Genomic DNA, 26775 nt, shown 5'->3' with positions numbered 1-26775 from the left:
TTAAGACGGCTTAAAATTCGAGCTTTAATTGAAATGGAAAATAAACATTCCAAAATGATATATGTTTTATAGATTTAACTGAGTTACCAAATTTAGTTTTCATTGGACATTATTGCAAATATGAACATTAAATCATAAGCGCCGAATAGGAGAGAACTCAAAAAAAAAGGTTATAATCATACCATATCAGAAGGGATCGGACCAAATGCTTTTGTAGGCAGCTATCCAAATGTATGATGTGCTGACATGTTAGCTCATAGGATGTAAAGACATCCTTGAATCTACCTGAAAAAGTTCGAGGCCTGACTACATCATTTTCCTGGCAAGTATCTTCTCTGCCAGCAATAAATCCCAGCTCAATACATATCTAAAATGATATACATTAGAGGGCATATGTTTAAGAGTATTAAGTCAGCTTAAATTACTTGAGCAAAATTTTAGGTTTGTGATAGAAATCTAAAAAGGAGCAAAAAAATTGAGAACACCACTGCAATATTAATGCCAAATTGTTACTTTTTTTTAAAAAGAGATCTGTACAGCAACATAGCAAAGAATGCAGTGATCACAATTCAAACCAGACAGCAATCTAAGGGAATGCTAATCCTGTATACAGTAGAGCAGAAACACTCCCACATTCGGATGCTCCAGATATGTCGGCTACCCTAATGCACTCCAAACCAGTTCTACCTACATAGGACATTTTGGTGTGAAAAAGTTTCTGTAAAGTTCCCTTTGTTTCCAGTGTTTTTCTTGTACAAAATATTACAATGTTTTTATATATATTTACAGACTTGCACAGCTAGAAAAATACAAATTACAATTGGGCTTGGCAATCAGTTCTTTTCTTTAAATACATGATATTTCAAGAGCAAAATCGTAGTGGTAACATATCCTGCACTTCAAGCATCTGCACAGAGAAGCTTTCTTTGTTAAGCATATCAAGCATAAAAAAACATGACTGCAGTGAGACATGTGCCACAGTAAGCGCAACAAATGCGATTCATCAACCTCCTGGCATCAAGAAGATATAAGATGAATGCAGTTTGTGCACATCAGTGGCATGATATAGAAAAGTTCATTACTGAATATTAATTTCCTTAATAACATTCATTAATTTCACAGGCAGAGCCTGTTAAAAAAGGACAACCAATGTAACTTTTCATAAAAGCGGACACCAGCTTCATGGGGTATTATACATCTTCAACAAAAATGCAACCACAGTTAATATTTCAGGGGCATTTGTTGACTTCAAGCAAGCCCTAGGGTTCTACAAGTTTTCCATTCAATTTTTGAATAGAGGCCAGGGAGGATTTTCTGCTTTAAAGCTACAGTATCTCTCATTATGGCTTTTAATACCCTGCCTTTCACTGAGATGAGGTATGTGTTTCTAGTGAAATGGTAACAGTTGAGCAAAACAAGTTTCAATGGACCACAAAACTCTGTATGCAGGTGTAAACAGATCTTCCCGTAAGAGGTTGCCAAACCAAATTGTAACAGTGCAAAACAGGATTATTTTTTTTTTTCCCTGTTAGGAAAAGGTTGTCGAGGCATCTAGGACATTGCTAGTAGTTGTCAACCCACTGAGCAAATCCTCTTTCCACCAGAGTTCTGTTTATCGACACCACCTGAAGGGAGAGGAAAAAAGAAGAAAGGTGAACAAGCCACGAGCAAGAAACACCAAGTTCCTTACCAAGAAATGAGTCCGCACAGCCATAAACTTGAACTATATTGAAAAGGTAAGTGTGCTAACATACCTCATCTCCCATCATACTCCACAACTGTATTAGTGGCAGACCTGTTGCATTGTCATAATTTGTGACCTGGAAACAGAAAAACATTAGCATGCAGCAATTCTGGTCTCCTCCGTGGTAGATGCAAGGCTCACGTCACTGAGTGATAGTCAATAATTAAACCCACACGCAGGTGGAAGAAATGTAGCTGTTGCCAACAGGCAGCTGAGACACTCTGCTGGCAAGTTTGTCACCCCATTTCTTCAAATCTTTACCCTTGCTAGAATTAGTGATACATTTGAGTGTTGCATTAAACCAAAGGAAGCCAGGAGATTGTTACAAATACTTTCAGCTTCCCACTTGGCTTACAGGGATGTCTACAGCCACTATTAGAAACACTTCAGAAAAGGTAAGGCCCTCTTTATTAAGATCTGGCACCGCGCACAAAAGCCTGTGGGACACTACCAGAAACCTTAGCTTCTGGCCTGTGGCGGGCCAGGGGGCGATCTTGCATATCAGTGTTGTGAAGGCATTCAAGGTTGGCAGAACAGTGCAGGCCCAGGTGAATACCTGATCTGCTGGACACTTTGGGCTCTTTAAGCCCATTCGGGCACCCATCCTCCCGGTCTACATCAGCTGACAGAAGGGAATATTCACCCCTTTCCTTGTGCATCCCTTTGAGCCACACAGTCCCAAGCAGTGGTGATGCCACACAAGGGAGTTCTCAGCCTGTTCTCAGAGCTGAGACTTCTCAACAAGAACCTTGCTCAGCAGCCAGGCTTACAGGCTCTGCACTTTGTTTCTGATAAACACACAGCGTGCTAGGGGCAGAGAGAATAACAGCAGCAGCAAAATTATCAACAAGGCTTTTCTAGACAGCTCTCATGTACCTGCGCCAGTAGTGCTGCGCCTCTGGTCATCTCACTAACAGCAGCATCAGCTTCTGATGAAAAGTGATCCTCGTCTTTGGAAAGAAAAGAACAGGAGAAAAATTAGATATTCACAGCCTTTAAAGGCCAGAAGGCACTATTAAACTAATCTCGTTTGACCTTCCACATAAGTTAGGCCAGAGAATCCTCACCTACGGTTGCTGTAGGCACTTGCTGAAACCAGTCTATTAAGCTGGAGAACACACAAATATTACGCCTGCTGTGTTGCTGAAGGGAGAGGATGAAGTGCTTTTCAAAGCCACTAGCCAAGTTAATGTGAACATAAGTGACTGATGAATTAGGAAGCTTTAAAAACAAAAGTATTCTTCTTCTGCAATGCCTTTGAGCTGCCATTAATATTTTGATGCTTAATAAACTAAGGTCAGGGGCCTCAGGACTTTCCCAACCTTGCACAGAGTGCCATACTATAAGCAGAAAACTCAAACATTTGTCCCACAGGCTAGCTGGCATCTGAGCAATGCCAAATGCATGCTCTGCAAGCATTGGAAGCCCGAATCTCACAACCTGCACAGCTTATGGTGGTCCTGCTGCTAACACCACACGCAATGCAGCAGGAAGCCCCCATGTCCCAGCCAATGAAGTTACAATTCACACTGTGAAGATGAGACAGGACATAAGTGCATAAGTACATTTTGAACAAAAGTTGCTTATTTCCTATCAAACTGCTGAAAAATAAAAGTTTCACCTTTGCGGTTCCTGCTCTGAGAATCTCCAGCAACAAGTGAACTCCCTACACCTCTGCAAATGCTGAAGGAGGTAGATGTCCTCAGGGAACGTGCAAACCACTCACCTCTGCTAGCAGCAGCTTAAACCTGGCCATCCATCTACAGTCTTGGCAGGGCCTGTACTAAAGTCCTGCCAGCCAGAAGCTCCAGTGATAAAACCCAGCCTGACCCCTAGCTTACCCCTTCTGCACCCCAGGAAGGCCATCTTTTTTAGATACCAATACAGCAAGAATCTCAAAAAAAGAGCCCAACACCAGGAAACAGAAACCAACCAAAAATATAGAAAACATTTCTAGGCAGTGACTGACATTCCAGTGCTCAGAGGGCAGTCTTTTGAATACAGAATGTACACATCAGGCATTTCAGCAGGAAAATATCAGGTATTTGTCTAGCAAATTAAAAATCAAGTTTGCATTTACAGTTACTGTACAGCAGAAGGCAGAACAGTTACAGCTGCTTAGTTACACCCTGCCAGACCTGCAAACTTGCTGTTTAAGAGAGTAATTCATTCTCTCCTTCATACAAGAAAAAGCCTGGATATTTATGAACTTCCCCTTGAGTCAGACAGATTGTGCCATACTAGCTGATTCAGAAGAAAAAAATATTTCTTCCAATCCTTGCTCGTCACCTCAAAGGCTGCACTTGCAATAGAAGAGAAAGTTTAGACCGAAGCATTGCTTGCTTGTAGCCGGTATCCATTTAAGCCTGCAGGAGGAGTGCCAACAGTACCTCTCGAGAGCTCCATTACCTGGAAGTGGCACCACGTTGTCTAGTAAAACTTCTGCTCCTTGGAAAGGTAGTGTTACAAAATCAGACCTTAAAGAGAATCAAATTAGAATAAGAACATGCCTTTAAATTACTTCTGTATTCTTTAAGGTGACATTGATTAATCAATTACACTAACAGGAATTCAGTTTAAAATTGATGACAGTCCAAAAAAGATCAGACTATTCTTCCACCCATCTAAACAGCAAGAAATTGTTTGGTTACCACATCAAGTTGGATTGGGCTCCAACCAAAGATCACTTCCATAATGCAGGCTGAGCTTCTTACCCCCCTAAGCCCCTGGGGGCTCTTCGTAGGGCAATCGAGTATTTAATGGGCTTGTATACAGCTCTGCCAGCCAGCGAGGGTGAGGTATACAGAACTTCAGTTTTATTCCTAGCTCATCAATGAATTGGGACTCCTGAAAGCATCCTTTTGCATCCGTGTGCTGAAGGGGCAGAAGTTGCATGGCTTTTTTCAAGGGGAGAAGAGAAATTGCAGGAGCTCAGTAAGCTCTTAAGAAATCCACGCCCTCTGCTGGGACAAGTCATTCTAACATTTCCCACTTCAGCAGTGAAAATCCCTATTCAAACCACATGGATGCCTCTGATGGAGATTCAAGCCAGATATTGCCTCAGGCTACAGAAAAGGAGCTAGAGACCTGATTTGTCTGAGCGTGTCAATCTTCACTCTCTCATATCCTCCATAGTCCACGTATCTGATCTCCACTTCGCTGCTCTCTTTGAAGTAGCCAACAACTTGAGCCCGCCACCATGCCCCATCCAGGCCCGGAGCTGCGCAGATAATACCAACTGCAGAGCACAGGAGCACAGAGAGGCTCAGCATTAGAAGACTTCCACAAATAAGCACTTCACACATTAGCAGTACTGCAGTTATCTACTGAGAATCAACAGCACTTCTTACACTGCTTTTATCTTCTTTCAGCACCACCCACACCCCCCAGTCAGATAAGGCCTACAGGTGACACAGAAGAGGTGGGTTTTAGTCTTAAGTCTCTGCCAATACGATGCTGTTCTATGCAGGCATCCGCTTCTGTTCCAGCCTTTGATCACCAGCAGCAAGGTCTGTCTCCAACAAGGAGAGCAAGTGCTAATAACCCCTTCCACGTGACGCAGCCTCTGCTTTACGCTGTGTCCCAACAGCAGCACTACAGATTCAGAAGCAGTTCTACATTGTTAGCAAAAATGTACCAGATGCTAAGTTGACTAAAAAGAAACTGAGATGGATTTGATTTCATCCTGAATTTCAACATGCAACTAAGTGGCCTAGGATATGCTCCAGAGATGAGTGGCATAAGAAAGTAAAACATCTGTACTCTGAGAACAGCTTGAAAAGACATGAAACTGAACAACTTGTGAGCAGCCAAGTTACTTGCCTTCTACAGGTGTTGGCAGGGTTGGAATTCCAGGTTGAGAATAGCAGACATACATCTGCTGGTCCAGGCTACGCAGGACATGGAAAGTGGGGTGCGTATGTTGCTGTAGAAACATGTGTCCTGCATTGACTTGGTTAGCCACAACCACTTCTACAGTGACTCCATCTGGGAGCATCAACTGCCACAGGGAGGAGAAAAATACTCATTAGTGTTTATTACAACACAAGCTTCAGTCACATTAGACACTCAAAGCAACTCCTTGTTCCACCAACAACTCCTGAGGCTGACAGACACCAGTGGGAAAGCACTAGTATGATGATAATTCACTTCCAAAGGCTGCTTTGGATCAGGACCAGAAAGTACTCAGTGTGCTCAGTACTATGCTGTAGTACTCAGTACTATGCTGTTGTACAGGAAGTCAGATTTAGGGAAGGGCCCATCTTGTATACAAAAAGACTATCAGCACAGAGCAGCTGTAGGACTTATTTACCCAAAAGATCAGTGAGCAGAATTAGCAATGATGCAGGTCAAGTCACATTGCACTATCAACACAGTACAACTTGCAAGGATTCCCTACCCACAGAGCTTTTAACATCAAGGTAATCTCTGCAGGGGCTGTCCAAGATTCACCACAGAGCTCTCATGTTAAAATTAATATGCCCTACCTGACATAGAGCCACTGCGTTGGGCAACTACACAGAACACAAAGCATTATTGTGCACAAAATGTATCTAAAATGCCTTTAATGTCACTAAACTCAGTTCTCCTAAACAAAGCCAGCCTTTACATCCATGGAGACAGTTATGTGCAGTTACTGTATACATTTTAAATGCCCAATGCAAGCAAAAGAGTGCTGTACAGATGCTTAGAAACACAAGAAGCACAAAAACTCTTCTCTGGAACACTAATGTGAAAGCCTTCTCTAAGTGTAATTCAACACCATTAGAAAGTAAAATATTTTGAGAAGACTAGCTTCAAGATTTCTAGCTTCAAGATTTAGGGCAGTGCCAGTAATGACAACAGAGCAGCGTGACATTTTGATCTCTAAGCAGAAGTGGCAGGCAATCCAACCAGTTCCAGCCTGAAGTGGTATTTCCTCAGGCAAACATCTAGTCTGGAGGACGAAGCCTACTAAGCCAGATGTGCGATTACACAACATTAACCCCAGCCTGGTAGAACATTCTGCTACATCTCCCACTTCTATTTCCTTTCTACCTGTAGCAGAAGAACAGGCAGATAATCTCATCTGTAGCAGTTACGCAAGCTGGACAATAGATAACTGCACAGATCCAAAGGTGTTTTGAGGGAACCTGTGAACCAGCATGTTCTTACTGGTAAAGGGCCGCGTGGATATGGCATGCTATGATGGCAGTGATCAACAGCAGCCTTCCACCCTGACACCAGCACAGGCAGCAAGCTGAGACTTACCCAGGAAGTCATAGGGAGGGAATGAAGCGTCAGCGATGGTGGAGGTGGAGCATAGATGTTGGTGAGACTCAGCTCTTTGAACTTCTTGCCAATAAGGCTCAGTGCTTTTTCTACATGATGCTGGGAACCTGGAAGACAAAAATCCAGGAGAAGATCTGTTACACAAATATGCTGGGGACACACATACCCTATGTGGAGCTAGAGAACACTACAAGAAACCTGGGCTACACCAACAATTTAAAAAGTTTTAATAGACTGACCATGTAGTCTGATGACTGGATCAACGCAAGCAATGCAGGCCCCAGCTTCAACAGCTTTAGCCTCCAGGATGACCCCTTTTCACAGAGTACTGGCAGATTTTTTTCAGCCGCATTTAGTCTATCATTCTTCACAATCAGATTCCATTGCTGATACACACCCCATAGCTCCTCCCTTAAAAGCCAGAAGTCATCCCACAAAAGATCTTATTTTTGTTATGAACTACAGCAGCTGAGGTTGCTAAACTGCACTCTCACCTCTAGAACAGAGGGTTCATGTGCCAGGGTACAGGTGACTTGGCATATACCTCTACTGTAACACCATTGTCTGTGAGCAGAAAAGTTTTGTAAAGCACCAGACTCAGACTGTACGACTTAGAAAATCCTTGCCCATCTAATTACAACCAACAAGCTAGGTATTAGACTGAACAGAGACATCTCACCTTCAATGTGGCAGATTTGGAAGTCATGGGAATAAGGTAGTGTTGAGATATAAATTTTGGCACCAGATGTTTGCTTCAGGAAGCTCACGTACCTCCCTTGTTTGCCAATCAAGCGGCCAACTAAATGCTTCATGGAAGAGACAAGAAAAATGGTCAGAAGAGAAATACAAATCAAACAGCAATGCTCTCCATGCCTTATTTCACCCACATTCCCAGTTCCTGCAGTGCAAAGAGCCAGGCAGGATGAACACAAGGTAACACCATCCCAGTGCAGAGTTATATTGGTCTGTGATAAGTCAAGGCAGATACAGACCACTAAGTGCAGCTCATTTTAAAAGATTCATCTTTATATCTTGCAGAACAACATAAAACCCAAACAGAACAAAGTCAGGCCCAGCAAATGCTACTGTCTTCCTACAGTCAGTGCAATCACATCCTCTCCCAGTCTGGACTTCTCTTTTAAAAAGAGAAAGGTTAAAGGGAGGAAAACATGCTATATTCATCTTTCATTCAAAATATATACTATGGTGCAGCAATTTTAAAGCAAGCTAATTAGCCTGGTTTACTCCCTTTCTAATCTATCATGCCTATTAGGCTACATAGCCCTGGGGCAGCTGTGCAGGGTGCACTCAAGGCAGCAGCACGTTTATCCTACTAGGAGATGCAGTTTCGCTTTACTGATCATCAGCATCCAGATCTGCTGAGGAGCAGAACTGCAAGAGCGATGACATGTCTGGCAGCCATGCGCAGTTTTGCATAAGGTTGGAAAGAAGGGATGAACACAGTCCTAAAAACACATCCTCTCTCTTTATAATGACCCAAAAGAAAGCTCATTATAAAGACGGAGATGCAAGCAGCTCTAGAGAATAGCTTAGATCAGCATTCAGCTTGTGAGGAGGAGTTTAGACAGGCAGTTGAAACATCCCTCCTACACAGCGGGGGGAAAAAAAGTCTCTCTAAATGGGGAGTAATGAGTTTAACACCCGGAGTTACCCTGGGCATAGCCCTTACATGCCTCTTCTTTACAGCTGTGCACAGGCTCTTCACTCCTGTTGAGTTGTAACAGGAGCTAAATGCTTAAATCCTTGTTTATTTGTTGATCTCCTTGGGATTGCATTGAGCCACTACCAGACTGCAAGAACCAGAAGATCACTACGTAGGGCAGGGCGAGAAGCACGATGGGCTGGTGCCTGGTTACCTTTGGAACCTCGATTTCCCAGATAGTGAGGTCAGACTTGCTGGATTCTCCTCCTGGCTTAGAGTTCTGGCGAGTTGCTGTCTTCCCCAGGGCACAGCCACTGTCCACAGAATCCATGCTATTTACATCTGAACCTACAAAACACATGCACCTATCAGCACTCAGATAACCTACAAAATTAACCCGGCTACCGGACACAAGGCCATGAAAATACGTCATTTAATACAGAAGTTAGGTTGAGCTTTCCCCATGTATTCACGCAGGATGTTCCTGTACCATGCTGCAGTATTTCAGTAAGAGTCAAGCCCTACCACGCAGTTTACTAGAAGTTTCCTTTTGTTCCTGAAGAAAAACCTGAACACCTCTGGGAACACAACAGAAGGAAATTCAATTTCAGGAGGAGTCTTTCAAACATAGTGGCACCTTAGACAGCAGAGACAAGACACTAAAAGTAAATGCTACCAACTGAACGAGAGCTCTGCTAACAACAACACAGAGCTGCAGCTCTAGAAGGATACACCGCATTTTCCCCATGGCTTAGACAGGGCTCACCACAGGACTTCAGCACACCGGGAGGGGGGCGCAGCCCATTCATCTGCTCACTGGACTGACATCACATTCCTGCCCAAACAGGGATTGCATGGGGAATTGTGAGTGTCAGCTGTGCTCGTATTGCCTCTTGCCCAAACTTCTCATATGCCTGGGGAAACAAGGTACCAGAATTGATCTATAGTTTGTTCCCAAACTATCAGTCAATATCAAGGTGGTTTCCACTTGGGAAGGAGAAGAACTAAAACAGCTTCCTCCTGCTTGGCATATCACAAGACTGATCCTTCCTCCAGATTAACAGGCAGGAGCACAAAGATCATTACTTCCTTGTAAGCATTCAGACCATCCAATATAAGACCAAAAAGAAAAAAAAATCCAATAGCTGCTTTACATTTGCTACATCTTAACTAGCAACACAGCACATGCCTCGAAAGTCAAAGGCAAATAGTGCAGCTGTTTGCCACAGCCTTTCTAGACAAGGAGGAGGATTTGAATCTCACAGCCAGGTGTGAAGGTCAGCTGTAGGACCTCTTATCCAGCACAGACACATCAGCAACTTTACCTGTGATATCCCCTCTCCCTAGCCTTCAGCTGTCTCAGCACAGAACTTTTAGCCCTCATCATCACCAGGCTGCACAGCACATTCCCATCACACCAGCATTCACAGCAAGACAAAACCATTTTCTTCCTATAGTTACTCTCACTAGTCAAGACGTTTTGTGGGTTTAATCCTTAATTTTTGGCAAACTCAGTCCATGTCTTACAACAAGCAGGATCCCCATTACTTTGCAGCAATTACAAAAGGCATCCTGTCATTAAGGGCTGTTGGCACCACAGGGTCCTATAAAGGATTTTAACATCCGTCCCCAAGGTCACATGGGTCAACATTTGCTCAGACAGCTTTCTATTCTGCCAGGCACACATCTTCCAGGATCTAGAAGGCAAAAACAATAGAGACAGATGGAGGGACTCTGTGAGCATTGCTGCCGGTTGAGATTTCTTGGCGTGCACCTACTCTTCCAAGGGAGAACAGGCTCCAGGGTAATTGGTCTGCAATCAACTGATTTTATCACGACTTATTAGAGCACTTCTTGGGTTCATCCAGCAGCACCCCAGAAGGCTCACCTACAACCCCCCACAAGGATAGATTAGATCCCAATGCTTATTAGAAGCTGCCTGATCCAAAGCAGGAATTTGTATTAGCAGGTCTCAAACCTGTAAGGTGTTCTCACCAGCCTGACCTACACCCAGACACACTCCAGTTCACCAGGCTGCTCAAGCACATGCTTAGCTTTAGACAATAAGCTTGTGCTGAATGGGGACCAGCCCGTTCACCCCGTTGCAGTATATGCTGAACGTCACCTAGCTAACACCAGATACTACGGAGATGGGAATTCTGACAGCAGATGCTCAGAGTCGTCATACCCACCTGAACAAGAGGGCTAAATATTCATCTGCTGGGAAAAAGTTAAACATGAAGAGGATTTATCTGAACATGTAGCGAAACAAGGGGGATACAGCACATTAAGTGCTTGCTCACCACATTTTTGTATGAGGTTTTCCAAATCTCTTACCTCCCGAGTGATCTCCATCAATCTCTGCTGCCCAGTTACTCTCCTGACGCAAGTCTGGCCCGTCTTCCTTCAGCATCCCATTACTGTATGGCACTTTGCTGTCTTCAGGGAGCTTCGGGGTAGGAGGTTTTTCACTTGGTACTGAGCTCTGCTCAACAGAAGTGTCTTGGGTTGCAGATGTGCTCAGTAAGTCCGAATGCTGGCCTGATGTGACGGACAGCGTTGTGTTCTGCAGCGGGTCCTCCGCACTCGTCGCACCGTCAGATGCGCATGTGCTGCACCCAGAGTCCTCCGTAACCAAGTGTGATTTTCCCAGTGACCCTCCATGGCTTGCCACAGGAGTCCGATCGACTCCTTGCGACTCGCCGCGCACACAGTTCTTTACCTGACACTCCTTCGTGTCTCCCTGAACGGGGCTGGATAAACAGCTGTGTGTTAAACAGCTGGAATATGTCACACACTGATCGCGTTCCTCCACCTGTGGGGATGTCAGCACCACAGCACTCTTAGCAGCGGCGTTCTCACCTCCTCCCACAGCTTCTGCTGCAAGCACCTGATCAGAAGGAACAGTGCTTGCCCTCTCCAGAGGCCTCTCGACTCGGCTGGCTGCAGCCTGGCAGATCCGACTGGACACATCACTTACAGAACCAGACAGCACTTCCTCGGTTGCTGCCAAAATGACCTTGGAAATGATCTGTATTGCTACTTGCTCAATTTTCTCAACTTCTTCCTTGTCCAGACTCACTCCTCCAATCCTCTCCCTTTCTAATTCATCTCCTTTTGGCTGTGTGCCCTCCTGACACACAGGTACAGTACTGTCACTCAACTCAGACATCTTTTCTTCCCTGGACTGCTCCAAACAGGCAGACTCTGAACTATCCGGTAACATCCTAATCGCGGAATCCTTGTGACTTGATACAACTTCAACTTCATTATTGAGAAAGGCTTGTGGGATATTGGCTTCCTTCTCCAATCCCAAGTGAAGGGCTGTCACACAGCCAGCATCCGATAGCACTATTTCTGGCATCTGGCTTTCCTTAGGGGGCTTAAACGAAGAATCATCTGACTGCTCTGCATTGCTGATCTCCTCCGTGATTCCCAAAGACTCTTGCGTCAGTGTCACGGATGCCGATGGCCACTGATCTTGGGTTGAACTAGAGCCTGAATCCTGTTTAGGGCTGACTGCAGCACTGCTGTGACACTTTGAGCTCTTTGAGATCAGAGGGAGAGAAACACAAGCAGGGACACTGCTTTCATCTTGAGATCCTATTATTTCTAGTTTTTCACTGTCGTCCTTGACGGTGCTGGGCTGAGTTGTCGTTATTGCTGGGGCTGGAAGGTCCCGTGAGAAGTCTAACCCCTCATGAGGCTGACGCAGAAGAGAGGGCGTCATCGACCCTGCCGGCGGCAGGGAGGTCGAGGTCTCATTCTCTGGGCGTTCCTCTTCTGAGGAGAGAGGCAGTCTTTGAGAAACACGTGCTTCTGTTTTGGGTGATGAATCATTCTCTGGCAGTTCTTTCTGCTGCTCTTCTGCAACGGCTATCACTTGTCTGTTATGATTGCTCGGATGCTTTTTTCTATTGGAATAGATCCACCAGCAGCCAAGAAGTGCCAGCACTCCAGGTATGGCATACGGGAACAAAGTGCGAAAGCGTAAAGCCATTTTACAAAGCCTCAGCAATTAGACCTAGAAAGGGAAACAGAAAACTGTTATTAAAATAGTCACATGAAAGATAACAGGAAGGCTAAAGTTTCATAAATGCCGTGAGCTATTTCTGTTAGTGCGGACAGGCTTGTTTTCCAGCCACTCTTTAAATTCACATCTCTGCTCTATCAGCAGGCTGTGGAACAAGACCTTTTCCTAGCAGTATGGATATCTGGACATTTCTCACCAGTACGTTTATCTTGGCAAGCAGCTTCACCTTGCCTCACCTTTGCAGGTCAGTACTACACACAAGGACAGCATCCAGCACTGCACGTTTCTCCAGCATCAGGCTGGGTTCGCAGCACAGCTGTGCTACTAACAGCCAAAAACTAAGACTTGATACACCGCAGGTTTCCCCAGTTCTCTGCTTGAAAGGCACATCACTCAAGAGTTTGTAGCTGGACAACACACATCTCTAAAATACAGCAACTAGGTCAAACTGAACTGCTTTGCAACCTTCTCATCTACAGTGTTGCAAGAGGGTGGTGCGTGGGCACACCACTCAAGCCTGCAGTTCAGTAGGTACAAAACAGCAGCGTGCAGCTACTCCACTTCTCTTTACACACACAGTGAAGGTATTTCTAAACAAAGAGTGCCTGCAGCCTCATGAAGCAAGTGTCGCCCAATAACCAGAAGTCCCTCTTAAAAGATCTCATACTTTCCAATGGAAGACCAACACAGCTGTTGGCCAAAGGCCAAAAACCTTTCCCCATCTAGCCATTACCACCACAGGATGGGTATACATTAAAAACCAAGGGACATTAAGTCCAGTCAGAACTCGCATGCCCCTCCATGCCACACAGCCATCAATGGATTTGCAAGCTAAGCAGATGGGCAATAAGATCAGCGTCAACGCGCCCATCTGCCTGCAGCTTGGTTTCTGTTAAAAGAACATAGCTATATAAAGGGAACACCGCAGCAGTAAATCAGGTCACAGTGCTAAGAAAGGCAAGTTACCTCCCCTGGAAAAACGAACCCCCAAGCCAATGGGTGTCACAAGACCAGCTGGATATGACCACACTGGACAACACGGACAAGAGAGAGTTACTCTGCCCTGTTGCGGAAAGATGCCAGGGGATACCAGCAACAGAAGGCTCTGCAGGACCAGCTCCTGTGCACAGATGCCTAGGACATGTATGAAACCTGATCTCGATAGCTTAGTGACAGATGAGGAACAAGATTTGCAAGCTTTTATGTGGCTACATGGACTGATATAAAATGGGAAGGCCTGCAGTTTAAGACAGCTACAGAGACAGCAGCATGCCGAGGACTGGGGAAACATCCATGTGCTTTTAGACATTGCTACCAGATACAAGTAAACCACTGACAGCACAGCTTCTGGGCCCTGAGAAGCACGTAAAATGCCTGGCTAGTTAAAATGTGTTCTGAAACAGCCACAAAAAAACATCTAACAGCAGCTTTTAGAGTCAGAAATGCAAGAGCAGTCGTCATTTAGTCACTGAGCCAGGAGGTAAGTGAAAGAGCTGTGCACTTGTAGGGCTGTCGGACAGCTGCAGCAGTAAGCGCGTGAGCCAGAAGGAACTCCAGCGGGGAGAAGAACTCGCACATTAGAATTCAAACCAGGCCGGGAAGAAACATCCGAGAAACCAGTTTCAGGTTACTTTGGTTTTCCTGCACCTTTACACATCCAACACTGGCTTTGCTCTGTACTTCTCTACCTTCCCGTGAAGGTTTGTGTTCCTTCCTCAGCCTGACCGCTCCCGGTGAGCTTTCCCACCTCTTTCGCACAGGAGCGAGCCCTCGCACCTGCTGAACCCCGCCTGCTCTGGGGTGACCCCAGCAAGGCTCCTCCACGGCTGCCACCCCCCCCCACACCTCACCCGAAGTCCCCGCACAGAGCAGCTCACACTGGAGCACACACGAGGCCGTGTCTTCAGCCTGCCGGGCTCTGTGCACTGGTGTTTCAAAAGGCCAACACCACCCCCGTGAGGCAAGAGGCCCCCAGGGCTTCTGTGTGACTCGTAAGTCAGCAGGTGGGAGCTTCAGTGAAAGGTGCTGGTGGAAGCCAGTGGTGCCTGCCCAGCAAACGTCTGTCATCCACATTAAAAGGATCCCAACGCTTCTTTTGTGAAGCTTTTTGAAGAGCTCCAAATGACAGAGGACCGAGGTTCACTTTTTCCAAGAGAGGAGAAGCAAGACTTGCAGTCTGCTTAGAGAAGTGTTACTTCAGTTACTTCAATTTCACAATGCATTAGAGGAAAAACAAGCAAAGCAACTCCAAGTGCCTCTAACACCACGGGAACTGTGGCTGGGTTTAAGCTGCCGACAGCTTGCAAAAGCACACAGCTCCTGGTGCAGCGCATTACGGGGGGCAGCAGGATGACCTTGAAGCTTGCTTATACTATCTGACAGCCTTCATACCATCATTAATGGACAGGCAAGGAGAGATAATTTAGTCAGGACTGCTCCAGCAAAGGACATCACTCACGATGTGCAGGTTTCATGTCAATTTCAGACAAGTACTGATAGATGAATAATCTCCTGCCTTTGAATGACTGAACTCCCAGCAACAAAGACCTGTTAATATTCAGCAGGTGTTTGGGAGCACAGCATCACAAGTTGGGAGCCTCAGCCTGCTGCACACACTTTGCAAAGATGCTGTGAATTTTGGGAGCACCTATCCATGCAGGGAGTGCCAGTGAAGGAACGCACCCGGACCGCTTCAGCGATGGCTCCTTCTAATCACATTTCGAGCACAAAGCCAGGGAATGGTGCGAGAGCAGGGTTGCACTTTCTGAGCACGCAGCCCTCCGGGCCCCGACGCACCACATCATCCTCCAGCGCTGCTCGCCGCCAGGGAGTTGTGTTTATGCTATGACCAGAATCCAGGACGCGGGCACACTTTTAACATGCTGAACAGAATCTCTCTTAATTGCAGTTTCAGCCTTTTCTTAAAAAGGGTTCTGTGGCTTTTTTAGGCACCAAAACAACTTAGGAGCATGCTTTCATGTCTATAAATAGACCAGAAAGCAAGATGGCACACTGTGCTTTGCCTCTTCTTTGCATTAGCATGCTGCTTGGATAAAGACAGACATCATTATGAATCAATTCCACCAAATTAATGAGTGTCTAGGTCATTCCAGTGGCTCGTGCACTGCCTTTTCTCAGCTGGGTCAGGGCATTTGCGCCCCAGGTCCCTGCTGCTCCCTGAAGACAGGCTGCCGAGAAGGGACCACGACAGGGATTGTCAGAGATGTGAGGCCATGCCAGCTGCCGCCAGTGCCCCAGCTGCTCTGGCCCAAGTCAATACTCTGCTGCAGTGCTTTCCTGCCTCTAGGCCCGGCTGGAAGTGCTCCCTGCCCAGCAGGGCACAAGACACTTCAGCATTCCCAACAGGTTATGGCACCAGACCTGCAGGAGTGCGCACACTGCATGGGCACCCTGGGCTGCTCCGCTTCCAGCGCCACCGCAGATAAAGGAAGCTTTTCCTGCACTCCGGGGACTGAGGCCTGACCTCGGACCCCTGCTTTTTATAATCCTACTGCAAACTCTGCCCCTCCCGAAGGGCAGGAGAGCTCTGTGCACCTCAGCTCACCAGCCAGCCAGCAGACAGACTGCCAGCCAGGCAGGACTGGAGCTGCGCAGACACACTGCACCCCGCTGCAGACTTTAAGGACAGCCCACAGGGAGCTGTTTCCAAGGGTGGTAAGGATGGGAAATAAGTTCTAACAGCCTTGTAACAGTGACATTAGTCTAGAAAAAGCAGTCTCGATAGAGACACTACTACTTCAGCATGCAGCTCCTAAGTTTGTTCTACATCTAAATTTACTAGGCTGACAGCTGTTACTCATCTGACTTTCGAGAGGTGAAAGCTGCCTCTTACTGTAGGGAGCTTGCAAACCCTTCCCCGTGTGGATGCTGTTGGCACTCACATCACAGTCATGCTCCTCCGTTTACAAGCCTCACCAAGCTACACGAGGCAGCGCCGACATGCCTTTCCTTAAGGAAAGCCTGCAGCTGGAACAGAGCTAAGCACTTACCCACGTCCCCTGACCAGCCTTGCTGCAGAGCGTTTACAGTTTACATTTTCCCTGAGCAGGAATTAAAGCAAAACACAGTGTGCCTGACGATGCTTACATACAACGACAACGGACTTTTCTCCAAACAGGCCTCGACTTTTGCCAATAAGCAGCAAAAATAAAGATTGTTTTCAGGAGATAGCAAAGTCATAGAAATGGGAACCACCCACTGGAAAAAGAGTATTATCTAGTTCCTTTCTAGAACCATAATATTTCTTAGACAAGAAAAGACGATCAAGTTAGTCTGTCAACTATGCTTAGTCTTTCCACCAGAAAAAACTTGTTATCAGAACAAGCACTCTGACCGCAGCTTCCAAATACAGCTCTGCTCCGGGGCCCCAGTCTTCACAAGGAGCTGCTCACGTTCTAGCTGGGTGACAAAAACATGCCTCCCTCAAGCTCAACCTGAGCATCCAAGTCTCAAATAATCCAATGTTCACTGCAGATTTCTCACCTCTTCCTCCAGCCACACCTTTCCATCAGAGGAGCAAACAACTTTATCGGAGCTAGTTTGGATGCCAGCCTCGCCTCCTCGTCTCAGTTGTTAGGACTCAGCAGTGAGACAAGTAAATAACGAACGTCCAAAATTGTGACTAGAAAATTTCTTGCTCAATCCCAAATCAAAAGGTAGCTACAGACAATTTAAGAAATCCAGTAATATCTCTAGTACATAGTGAATGAGGTATTAATGCTGTTCTGTGCAGGAAGTTGGAGCCTGCGTTCACTGGACAGTCCTATCAATATCTTCCGCATGAGATACTTCCAGCTGGCTTTATACAGTCAGGTCTGAAGATAAGCTGTTGGTTAATGGCAACTTCTGAATGCTTCCTCAAACAGATCTGGCAGTGAGGGGAAAAACAATACAAACCTATACAATAATTTGGATTTAGCTTTTTTTTTTTTAAATTTGAACTTGGTAATTGGGAAGGGTGAAGTCTGCACACTGCTAAGACAAAAGGTTCACATTTATCCTCTACAGTACAATTGCACATTGTGAGCCACTGCTAGCACTCATCTGCTGTCCACTTAAGTTTGTAATTAATGCAGAACCACCCCACAAGCTGTCTCTCAGGCATACCACAAACTCAAATTAAAGCCCATCACATAAGCCCATTCCCAGCAAGCTTCCCTGATTAAACAGACAGCCCCATTATTATCCGATTCCCTATTTAGTTGCACCAACTGTCCAAACAATAGTCCCACACAGCGCTGCAGCACAGGAGACAGTAGCAGGACGCCCCACAGAGGGACAGGCCTGTCCCAAGCCTGGCAGACAAAACAGTTCCAAGCGCTCTTTTGAGCATTGTTATCATTTAAGATAAGATCTTCACTCTTCTGTGGTATTTGAAATAGTGGGGATTGGTTGTTTAGCTGACTGCTCCTTGTGGAGCTCCTTTAATTTCTTGTTTTTAATTTGGCTAGTTTTAGCAAGAGCTGCATTACGCTATCAGCGACCGTGCCAAATGGGAAGTCCACATCCTTCCATCAGCTAGAAGGGGATGCGAGGCGGCGGTTCCGCACGCGATGCCAGCAGACATCGCAGCGTGCCGGCCTGGCTAGGTGGCAGCCAGCACCCACAGGCACCTCCTGAAGCAAGCATGACAGGAAGGCTCTGCCGGCCTGGTTTTGGCAGGCTGGCTGCAATGTCGCTTTTGATGCGATGCCTAGAAGATGGCTGATTTTTAACCTGCTTAACTGAACTGTGCCAGAAAGCTTGTAGGATACAGCACCGACTTCTCTTCCGCCTCCTCTGCAAGAGAGCCCCTAAAGCCCGCTTCCCAACACATTCTGGAGTGACAGAACCTCCTCCCCATTGCTAGTCTGACAGCCGGTTCAGGCGTGCAGGGGCAACGGGATCATTTAAGCACACAGGGAAGAAAGCCTGGGGCTCTCCCGCCAGCAGCAGCGCACAAAATGGCAGCTTGTCAAGTCACATGGCCTCGAGCACTGCCAGACCGGAGGGAGCCCGGCCCGCCGGCCTTCGTGCTCCTGGGGCAGGAGCAGCCCGCGGGGGAAGCACAGCAACCCCAGGGCCTGGGACCGGGGACAATCAGTGTGTAGACACCAGAACCAGCCTGAAGCGCTGACACCCTGGTGCCATTCCCCAGGACACAGGGCCCCATGCAGTCCGGCACCAAAAATAGAGCCGAACCAGCGCTGAGCTCGCACACTGTACACGCTCGGCCCGCACCACCAGCCACTTCCACTTCCTTCTGGCATTTCAGGAATCCGGTCTAAATGTCACACCTTACTTCAAGGCAGAGCCACACAGCTGCAGCCAGGACACGAGACTTCTCCAAGCAGCTAAATAATCCCCTCAGTAGGTCAGGATGGGATTGGGACAGTGAGGGGAAAGGAGGGGGCAGTCGGCTCTCCAAAGCTGCGTTCTGACTTGATTTATGGAGAACTGCTGGTAAAGACCCGTGAGATGAGGACAAGTATGGACACACGCTCGCCTACCTTAAGAAAAGTCTCAGGACAGTCAGCTCGTTCACATTAGGGTCCCAGAGCAGTTTTAAGCCACCTTGTTTCCCTAGCCAGGACAAGCAATCCTTCAGCACACACATCCTTATAAGGCCAGAAATGTTCGTGGCACGAGCCTCACGGAGAAGCCAGATAACTCATCCTTAAGGCCTGAGAGGAGAGCTCAGCAAGCTCTTGCTGCAGCTGATTTTCAGAGCACAAGGTTTGTTCTGGGGGAAAGCTGCTCCAAGGCCCCATGTGGGAGAAACGCGGACAAGTTGCAGGGACCGAGCCCCGCAGGAACGTGCCCTCCCACGCCGCTGCTCCCGGCCTCCCCCGTGTCTCCCTGGCCCGGCACCGCAGAGGTTACGCTCCAGACCCCGCCGGCAGGGCGAGCCAAGGCTGGAATTAAATACCGGCCTGACAGATCGCAGAGCGAGCAAGCAGGCAGCTAAATTGGAAATGTGGCTTCAAGAGCAAGGCCAGGACGCCTCCCTGCAAGCCCTATGGTTAGCGATACAGCACTCGGGAAATAAATACTATCTGGGTGAAAGAGAACTGGACAAGGCTGGCACAGTTCAACTACATGGGACCACGTGAGCTCTTAAAATTTTCCATGCTAAAAATAACCAGGAGCAAGTGCTCTGCCTTATAGGAGGCATATGAACAAGAGTTGACAAAAAACTAAAGAACTGGAATCCCTACCAGTAAGATTAAGGTAAGGGAAACTACCGCACAGGAACAGCCACAGAAAAACTTACTTTGCCTATGCTTAGCATCAGCCACTTTTTCAAAACAGCACTGAACTGGCAGAAGACAGGCACCACCCAAACTGCAGCTTCTGTACGAAGACAGAGGTGGTGAGTCTTCGTTGCGGGGACCTCCCACCTTTGTCAGGTCCCCAGGAACCTCCATGGGAGGCTGCAGGTTCAAATGGGGGGTGGAGGGGTTCCAGGACCAAACGCTGACCTCACAGGACAGGCCCGTGAAGTCACAGAGACCTGCCGCATCGCCAGGCTGCCAGCCCTTGCATCATCACCCACTCGCGGTCTCTGTGGTATCGGGCAGCCACAGGAATTTGTGGCATTTCAGATTCCTGCCTTTCCCACCACTTCCTCCCAGGACAGCCTGGTGCACCCATCAGAACGAACACCCAGAGGTGAGAGCTCAGGAGACATGACTCAGTAGCAACAAACAGCTACAGACAGGTAGGAGCCAGGCAAGCAAGATCTCAAACTGGATGGTACTTACTTAAAAAGAAATAACAGGTGACTTTCTCTTTACTTAATTAAAGCGAAGAGTTCTGCAGCAATTCCTGCCTGAAACACCAGCACTGGGAGACAAGAACACCAAGAGATACTCCTGAAGCAATACCTTCTTTTTACAGCCTAGTTAACATGGGTTACACAGCTCGTGAAGCCATCTCCTCTGTGATAGAACTCTATTAATGAAGCCACTCTACAACCTTACAGTATTAAGGAACCAGCAGTCCTGTTTGCAGAGGAATAAATTTTGACAAGCAAAAGCCTGAAAAAGCTGGTTGTTGTAGACCTAAACTAGAGCACTGGAACAAGAAACACAACCAACAACACCAGGCTGTCTTTTATCTCTAAGATAAAAACTGCTTTCAGTGTAATCAGCTTCACTGATGTTCCTACAACAGCTTACTCCCTTCCTTCACAGCTGAAGCTGCTATGCTGACAGCCCAGGCTTTATTAATATTTCATTTTACAGTGGGAGATGGATGCATGGAAAATGCATGGAAAGAGGGACTAAGTATTCAAGTACCAGGCCAGCAGAGCTCCTCAGCTCAAGCAGCAATACTTCTAGGCCAAAGCAGGTCTCAGAGAAGTTTGTATTTACACACTCACAAGCAGAGGCTTACAATAAAAGTATCAGTCTAGCCAAACTGTAGGGTTTTTTTTGCAGGTGTATTGGAAATCACCAAGAAGCTCATACATATGTGAACAGCAAGCACCAGCAACCCTTACCACCTGCACTGCTGCATGGATTAATGCAAGGCCCTGAGCTGATCACACCTGCTATGCAATAAGCCACAGGTTACACTTTGTAATTAACATTAACCCTATCAGATTATCAAGCTCCTTACTTCACTTTATATCTTATTACCTTTCTGCTCCAATTGTTTCATTATTTATAGTTTCCTCAGCCAAACTAGTGTGTCCCAGTGAATCTCCCTATTACAGAGAAAGGCAAGATCAATTTTTTCACTGCTTTGTCAGGAAGATGTCTCAGACACAGAAGTGAATTTCTGAAACAGCTTCTGCACTGTTTTACCACTACCACCTTGATCTTCCTTGGCTATTCCTCAAAATTTGAGGAAGTCTGCCACTTGGAGTCTGCTCCAGACACAGATCCAGACCAAATGTCCTATTGCTTTGAGCTAACCAGAAAAAGCTCAGCATATTGGCCAGAGGCCACATAACCTTTCCATTATCACCCTGCTTTAAACAGCAGAGAAAAGTCCTCGGATTCAGCCCAACCCACTCTGTGCACAGATATCCCTGACTGGGGAACGAGCAGCACGTCTTGCAGCCAAGAGGCCGAGGCTTCAGTTGTTGCTTCCTGTACCTTCAGAGACCCCCAGCCAGCCAACAATCACACACACAGCTTCCTCCTCACCTGCCTGGTGCCCACTGGGACCTGTCTGGTGTGCAGAGATAAGCAGCAGTCAGCGTGGCTGCTCTGGCTTGGCCCTGTCCTTACTGCATCTCCCACGTTGCATGGCAGAGGTTTTGTGGGGTTCTTTCCAAATGTAGTTTCTTTCCTCCCCGACACACCTACCAGTCCACATTCAACCCTTTCAAAAGCATTTTTCATAAAATGCTGAAGAGAACGAGCCATCTGCAGGACAGGCAAAGCAGCTTTTATTACCTTCACGATCTGCTGCCACGTTATGAACATTTTCCACAAATCCAAGTTTTATCATCTTTCGCTCTTTCTGCACGTTCACCCAGCTTGGAAAATAAAAAATTATTTTCCAGAACTTCTGAAAAATTACATCTGTTACTTACAGATTTTGCATTTGTTTCTCTATCAGTGAAACAAATGCAGCCCTTTCTAAGGCAACATGAATGCCCACTACAGGTGCAGCTTATAAATGAAAATTTAAACAACCAGTTAAGTAAAATGCCTGGCATCTATGCTGATTTCCAAAAAACAGGCATGCATAACACCTAGGAGCAGAAACTAAATGAACCAAATGTTTCCAATATCTGCACACAATAAAAAAAAGACCTGAATTTTCAAGGAGACAGAACAGTGAGGTTTACATCACAAGGCACTGATACGGCTGTAGGAGACAGCGAGAAGAGGCGGCGCTGAGACCAAACAGGTATCTGGGGAACAGCATCCAGCCCTGCTCACTAGAAGGCTCACTGTGCACAGCAACGAGACCTTGATGAACAGCTTCTCAAAACAAAAGCTGGGCTAAAACAGAAAAAAAAGAAGTGGTGTCGTTCAGTTAGAAGCCTTGTGCCTCGAGCTTGGCTTGCTGCAAATAAACCACAGGAGGGCAAAGAGAGGAAGGATTTTGAATGTTTATGAAAAAAGCACTCTATATTCACCTATACTAGGAAGGAACAGCAAAGGTTTCACTCAGATGTTTAGACTGAACAAGCAGGAAGATAACTTGTAGCAAGCTTGTTAATGCATACAAGAAGTTACACAACATACTTGAGACCTAATCAGAGAGAGACATGCTTCACTTTGATCTGTATTATAGTAGCACTTACAAGCCCTCGCCCAAACTACGCTAGGGGCTGTTCTCATACACAAAACGGCTTTCCCCTAAGATTGAAGGCTGCGTCCCTTCCTTGGCTTTGGCAGCCCATTTTTAGAGAACAAAGCAAAGGTAGGCCAAGTGACCTTCCTACAATCGCCCTGAGTTGGAGGAGACAAGGAACAGCAAATAGGTACTCCTGCCAGCCAGCAGCCCATCCTTTTTACCAGCTAAACACTCCATTCAACTCGAAACATTTTAGAGAATTGGTGTTTATGTTCCTGTCCCCCTGGACACCACAGAACTCTTCTTAACCTCACATTTCAACAGAGGACAGAGCACAAAGCCAAGCTCGCAAAAGATGCTCCTGATTACAGAAGGGGAAAACCGCAGGGTCACATCCCTGAGTTTTATGAGGACATTTCTCTCTCCCTCTCCAATCCTTGTTCCAGAAACTTGAAGCTTCCCATTCACTGATTTATCCCCACACAAAGCTAAAGCCCCCGATACAAGAGGCACATGCAGATCATGAGCTTCTGCTAGGAACTGCTGCTATTTATACACAGGGAGTTCAAAACCAGCTGTAGCACATGGTAAGTTTCTCATCCTCATTGCCAGGTGGCAGTAGAGGTCAAAGGCAGTTTTCCCCAGGACCTCTTCAAGGTCTACAAGCAGTGGTTTGTTCACTGAAGAATGATTTTAAACGATCTTTCATGAAATATTCAGCTCTGCTATGAGTAATGTACTGCGGCCGTAAATTCAGTCGGTTTCCAGCTAGGGCACAAGACGCAGCAGCAGAAATATTAAACAATCTGTGCAGCGGACAGTAATAAAACAGCTGAAGAGGTTGTCTGCAAAAGCAGTGAGTGACATGAAAACATAACACCTTCTACAATCCCTGTAAGGAGAAAACTCAATGGCCTTAATTTCCAGGAAGCAAAGCACCTGCTAATAAACAGCTTCTTGCAAGCATCTCAAGCTGGCTGCCTGAAGTGAGTAACTTCACAAGCCAGCCATTTGTGCGAAGCATTCCACAGGAGCACTGTAGTTAGAAGTCAGGATTTTAAAAAGGCTGGTCATTAGATCTGAAACCCTACACAATTAGAAGTAATTAATGGCTTTCAATGACTTCTAGATGTTTCTAAGGGCATGCGGGGCTACCAACCCGATCTTACTACAGTCCCCCTGGACACTAGAAATACCTTAAATCATTTTTTCACATCAGTTAAGCACACATGAAAGATGAGAGTCAAAGATAAGAGAGGTATGTTGCTTTAAAGCACTATGCTCTTCAGATAACTCTTCTATTGCAAAAACACACTTGCTCTCAAATACACCCAAAGTCAGCCTGCAGTGTTTTCAAAATGAACACGAGAGTCTCAACGCAGCAAGTCAACTGCTGCTGGCTCTGAGCAGCTTTGGCTGCAGTCCTCAGCAAACAAACTCCTGTCACAGCCCACTCCCAGGAGAACCTGCAGGAACCAGGAACCCGCGTACCCGGGTGGGTCTGAACCGCAGGTACCTCCACCTTACACTGTGGGTGGCGAGGGGAATTCCTGCTAATTTCAGGCACTGGGGAATGCCTACAGTAAAGCCAAGGCTTTCTAGGCAGCTGATGAAAGAGGGAGGAAGGAAAGGAGGTTTTCAATGCAAGTATCCCAAAGCCTCTCTAGAGAGCTTTAAGGAGGAATCTGGTTTCTCAGACAGGTGGCTAAAATTGGCACAACTAAGGAAAACACACCTAAATAAGCAGCAGCTACCAGAAGGCAAAAACGTGTGTTCCTGCAGCACCATCTCATGCAGATCCTGCAATAGTAGCATTTGTTTTATGTCTGACAGCAAACCTTCTGTAGCCCTGTTGTACAAGGAACTGTACAACCGTGATGAGATTCACCTGCCTGAATCCCCCAGCACTGACATTTCACGAGAGCTTTCAGAAGTCCTTCAAGAGCTCAATGAAACACAGGAAACAAAGCGTCAGATGAACTGCCAACAGAGCGGTACCAGGACAGCCAGTGTCACAAGACAGAGGTGGATTCTAGCAAGCTCCAAGCACAGCTTGAGCCCTACAGTCTCCCTACTCCCTTTGACTTACTGAAAAACTGTAATTTTTTTTCAGAGCACCAGGTGATACATACAAGCAAACCAATTAATCAAGAGTTAAACCGTATGATCAAGATCCATGCAGTGAAGCTGCACTGTCCTTGTTCTGAAAGAATCCCAGGTACTCCGAGATCACCACCCGAGAGGTCCAGCAGTCCGGCAGACACCTGCGCAGCATTTCACCCCTTACACAGGAAACTAATTAAAGAACGAGGAGGTTAAGTGACTTGGTCACCCAGTGACTCCCTGGCAGAGCAGCGAGCTCAGCTACGTTGCTCTGACAGCTCTAGCATGCGCTACCAGGACAAGCCCGACCTCCCTCGCGAGGGGCTGTGCCACACTCCAGAGCGCCATGTGCTCCTCCTCGGCTGTACCGCACACACACACCGGGGGCTGTAACTTGGTAGATCATTCACAGGCACCAAACAAACAGCAGAAAACTAAAGTTACCTTCTCCTGATCCTACTTTCCCCAGCAACGAACTATTTCCTTTCATCCGAGACAAAGTCCACAGCGCCTGATAACACTCCCCAGGTGCCAGCGCAGCCACCCAGCCTTCCAAGGCAGCAGCGACCCTTGGGGCACAGGAAGGCGGAATTACTTCCATCGCTTCCATCCTAACGACCTTCGCTTTTGCTTAACAGACCAACGGCGGTGGAACGCAGCTTTGGGTGCCGTTTGCTGCCACCACAGGCAGCGCTCGCTGACGGGATGCCCCCGGAGCTGCCTGCCCGCCCCACACCGCGCCGCCCAGGCCGCGACGGAGCGCCCAAAGCCGGGCCCAGCCCCGGGACCCGCGGGGCTCGGCTCCTCCTCGCCTCGAGCCGGGCGAGACAAAACGAGCCCGGAGCGCTGCTGCCCCGGGGGCGACCGAGGCGCTGCCGCTGAGCGCTGACAGCGGGGCCGCTGCGCTCCCGAGCCGGGCCGAGGCGCCGCGCCGTGCCCCGAGCCCAGCGCCCCGGCAGCCCCCGGGACCCGCGCGGCTCCCGCGGCCGCGAGCACAGCGGCGGCGGCCCCGGGCGGTACCGGAGGCACGGGCCGGGCCGGGCAGCCCCCGCCGCCTGCCCCCCCCGGCGGGGCCGGGCCCCCCGCGCAGCCTCCGCCGCGCCCCGGGCGGGCCCCGCCGTGACCTCGGCGCCGGGCCGGCGCGGCGGGGCCCGGGCGCGGCGGCGCTGACCTTGGGCGAAGCCGCCGCCGCTGCGGCCTGACGGCGGCCCGCGGGACGAGCGGCACCGGCAGCGCCCACAGCCCCCGGCCCGGCCCGGCTGACAGCGGGGCCCCGCCGCTCTCCGAGGCACGGCGCCGCGGCCCGCGCGGTACTTACGGACGGACGGACGGCGCGGCGCTGCCCCTCCCCGTGCCGGTCCCGCAGCTGCCCCGGTGCCGGTGCCGGTGCCCGTCCCGGCGCCCCCCGCAGCCCCCCCGGCGCCCACGTGCCGCCCGGCCGGGCCGCCGCGCTGGGACATGCGGCCGCGCCCCGCCCCGCCCCGCCCCGCCCCGCGCCCCGCGCCCCGCCCCGCCCCTCTCGCGAGAGCGCCGCGGCCCGCCCGCCCCGGCCCGGCTCCCCCCCCGCCTCCCAGCCGTGCGCATGCGCGCTCCGAGCCGCGGCCGGCGCCTGAGGGAGCGCCTGAGGGAGCCCTGAGGTGAGCCCTGAGGTGAGCCCCGGTTCTTCTTCCAGCGTCCTGGGGATCGCCTGGCCGGGAACAT

At 48.1% G+C, this 26775-nt stretch overlaps 1 protein-coding gene across 4 annotated transcripts; it reads right to left on the bottom strand.

Moving 5' to 3' along the window:
- Nucleotides 1–26547, bottom strand: AKAP1 (A-kinase anchoring protein 1). 4 transcript variants are annotated; one of them, XM_080563365.1, is made up of 11 exons: nt 26393–26547; nt 11016–12702; nt 8893–9026; nt 7695–7821; nt 6995–7122; nt 5567–5744; nt 4832–4982; nt 4154–4221; nt 2621–2694; nt 1755–1820; nt 1–1625 (listed from the first exon to the last, which is right to left on the bottom strand). In XM_080563365.1, exons 2-11 carry the CDS (start codon nt 12676–12678, stop codon nt 1563–1565), a joined length of 2652 nt encoding a protein of 883 aa, XP_080419491.1. In that variant the 5' UTR covers nt 12679–12702; nt 26393–26547; the 3' UTR covers nt 1–1562. The 4 variants fall into 4 exon arrangements, with proteins under 4 accessions (XP_080419491.1, XP_080419494.1, XP_080419492.1 ...); XM_080563368.1 differs by having other exon boundaries at nt 26389–26528; XM_080563366.1 differs by lacking the exon at nt 26393–26547 and adding an exon at nt 26246–26364.
- Between the last annotated feature and the right edge of the window lie 228 nt (nt 26548–26775).

Source organism: Anser brachyrhynchus (assembly GCF_964034855.1).
Source record: "Anser brachyrhynchus genome assembly, chromosome: 20".
Lineage (NCBI taxonomy): Eukaryota > Metazoa > Chordata > Aves > Anseriformes > Anatidae > Anser > Anser brachyrhynchus.
This window is presented reverse-complemented; position numbering and strand designations above follow the sequence as displayed.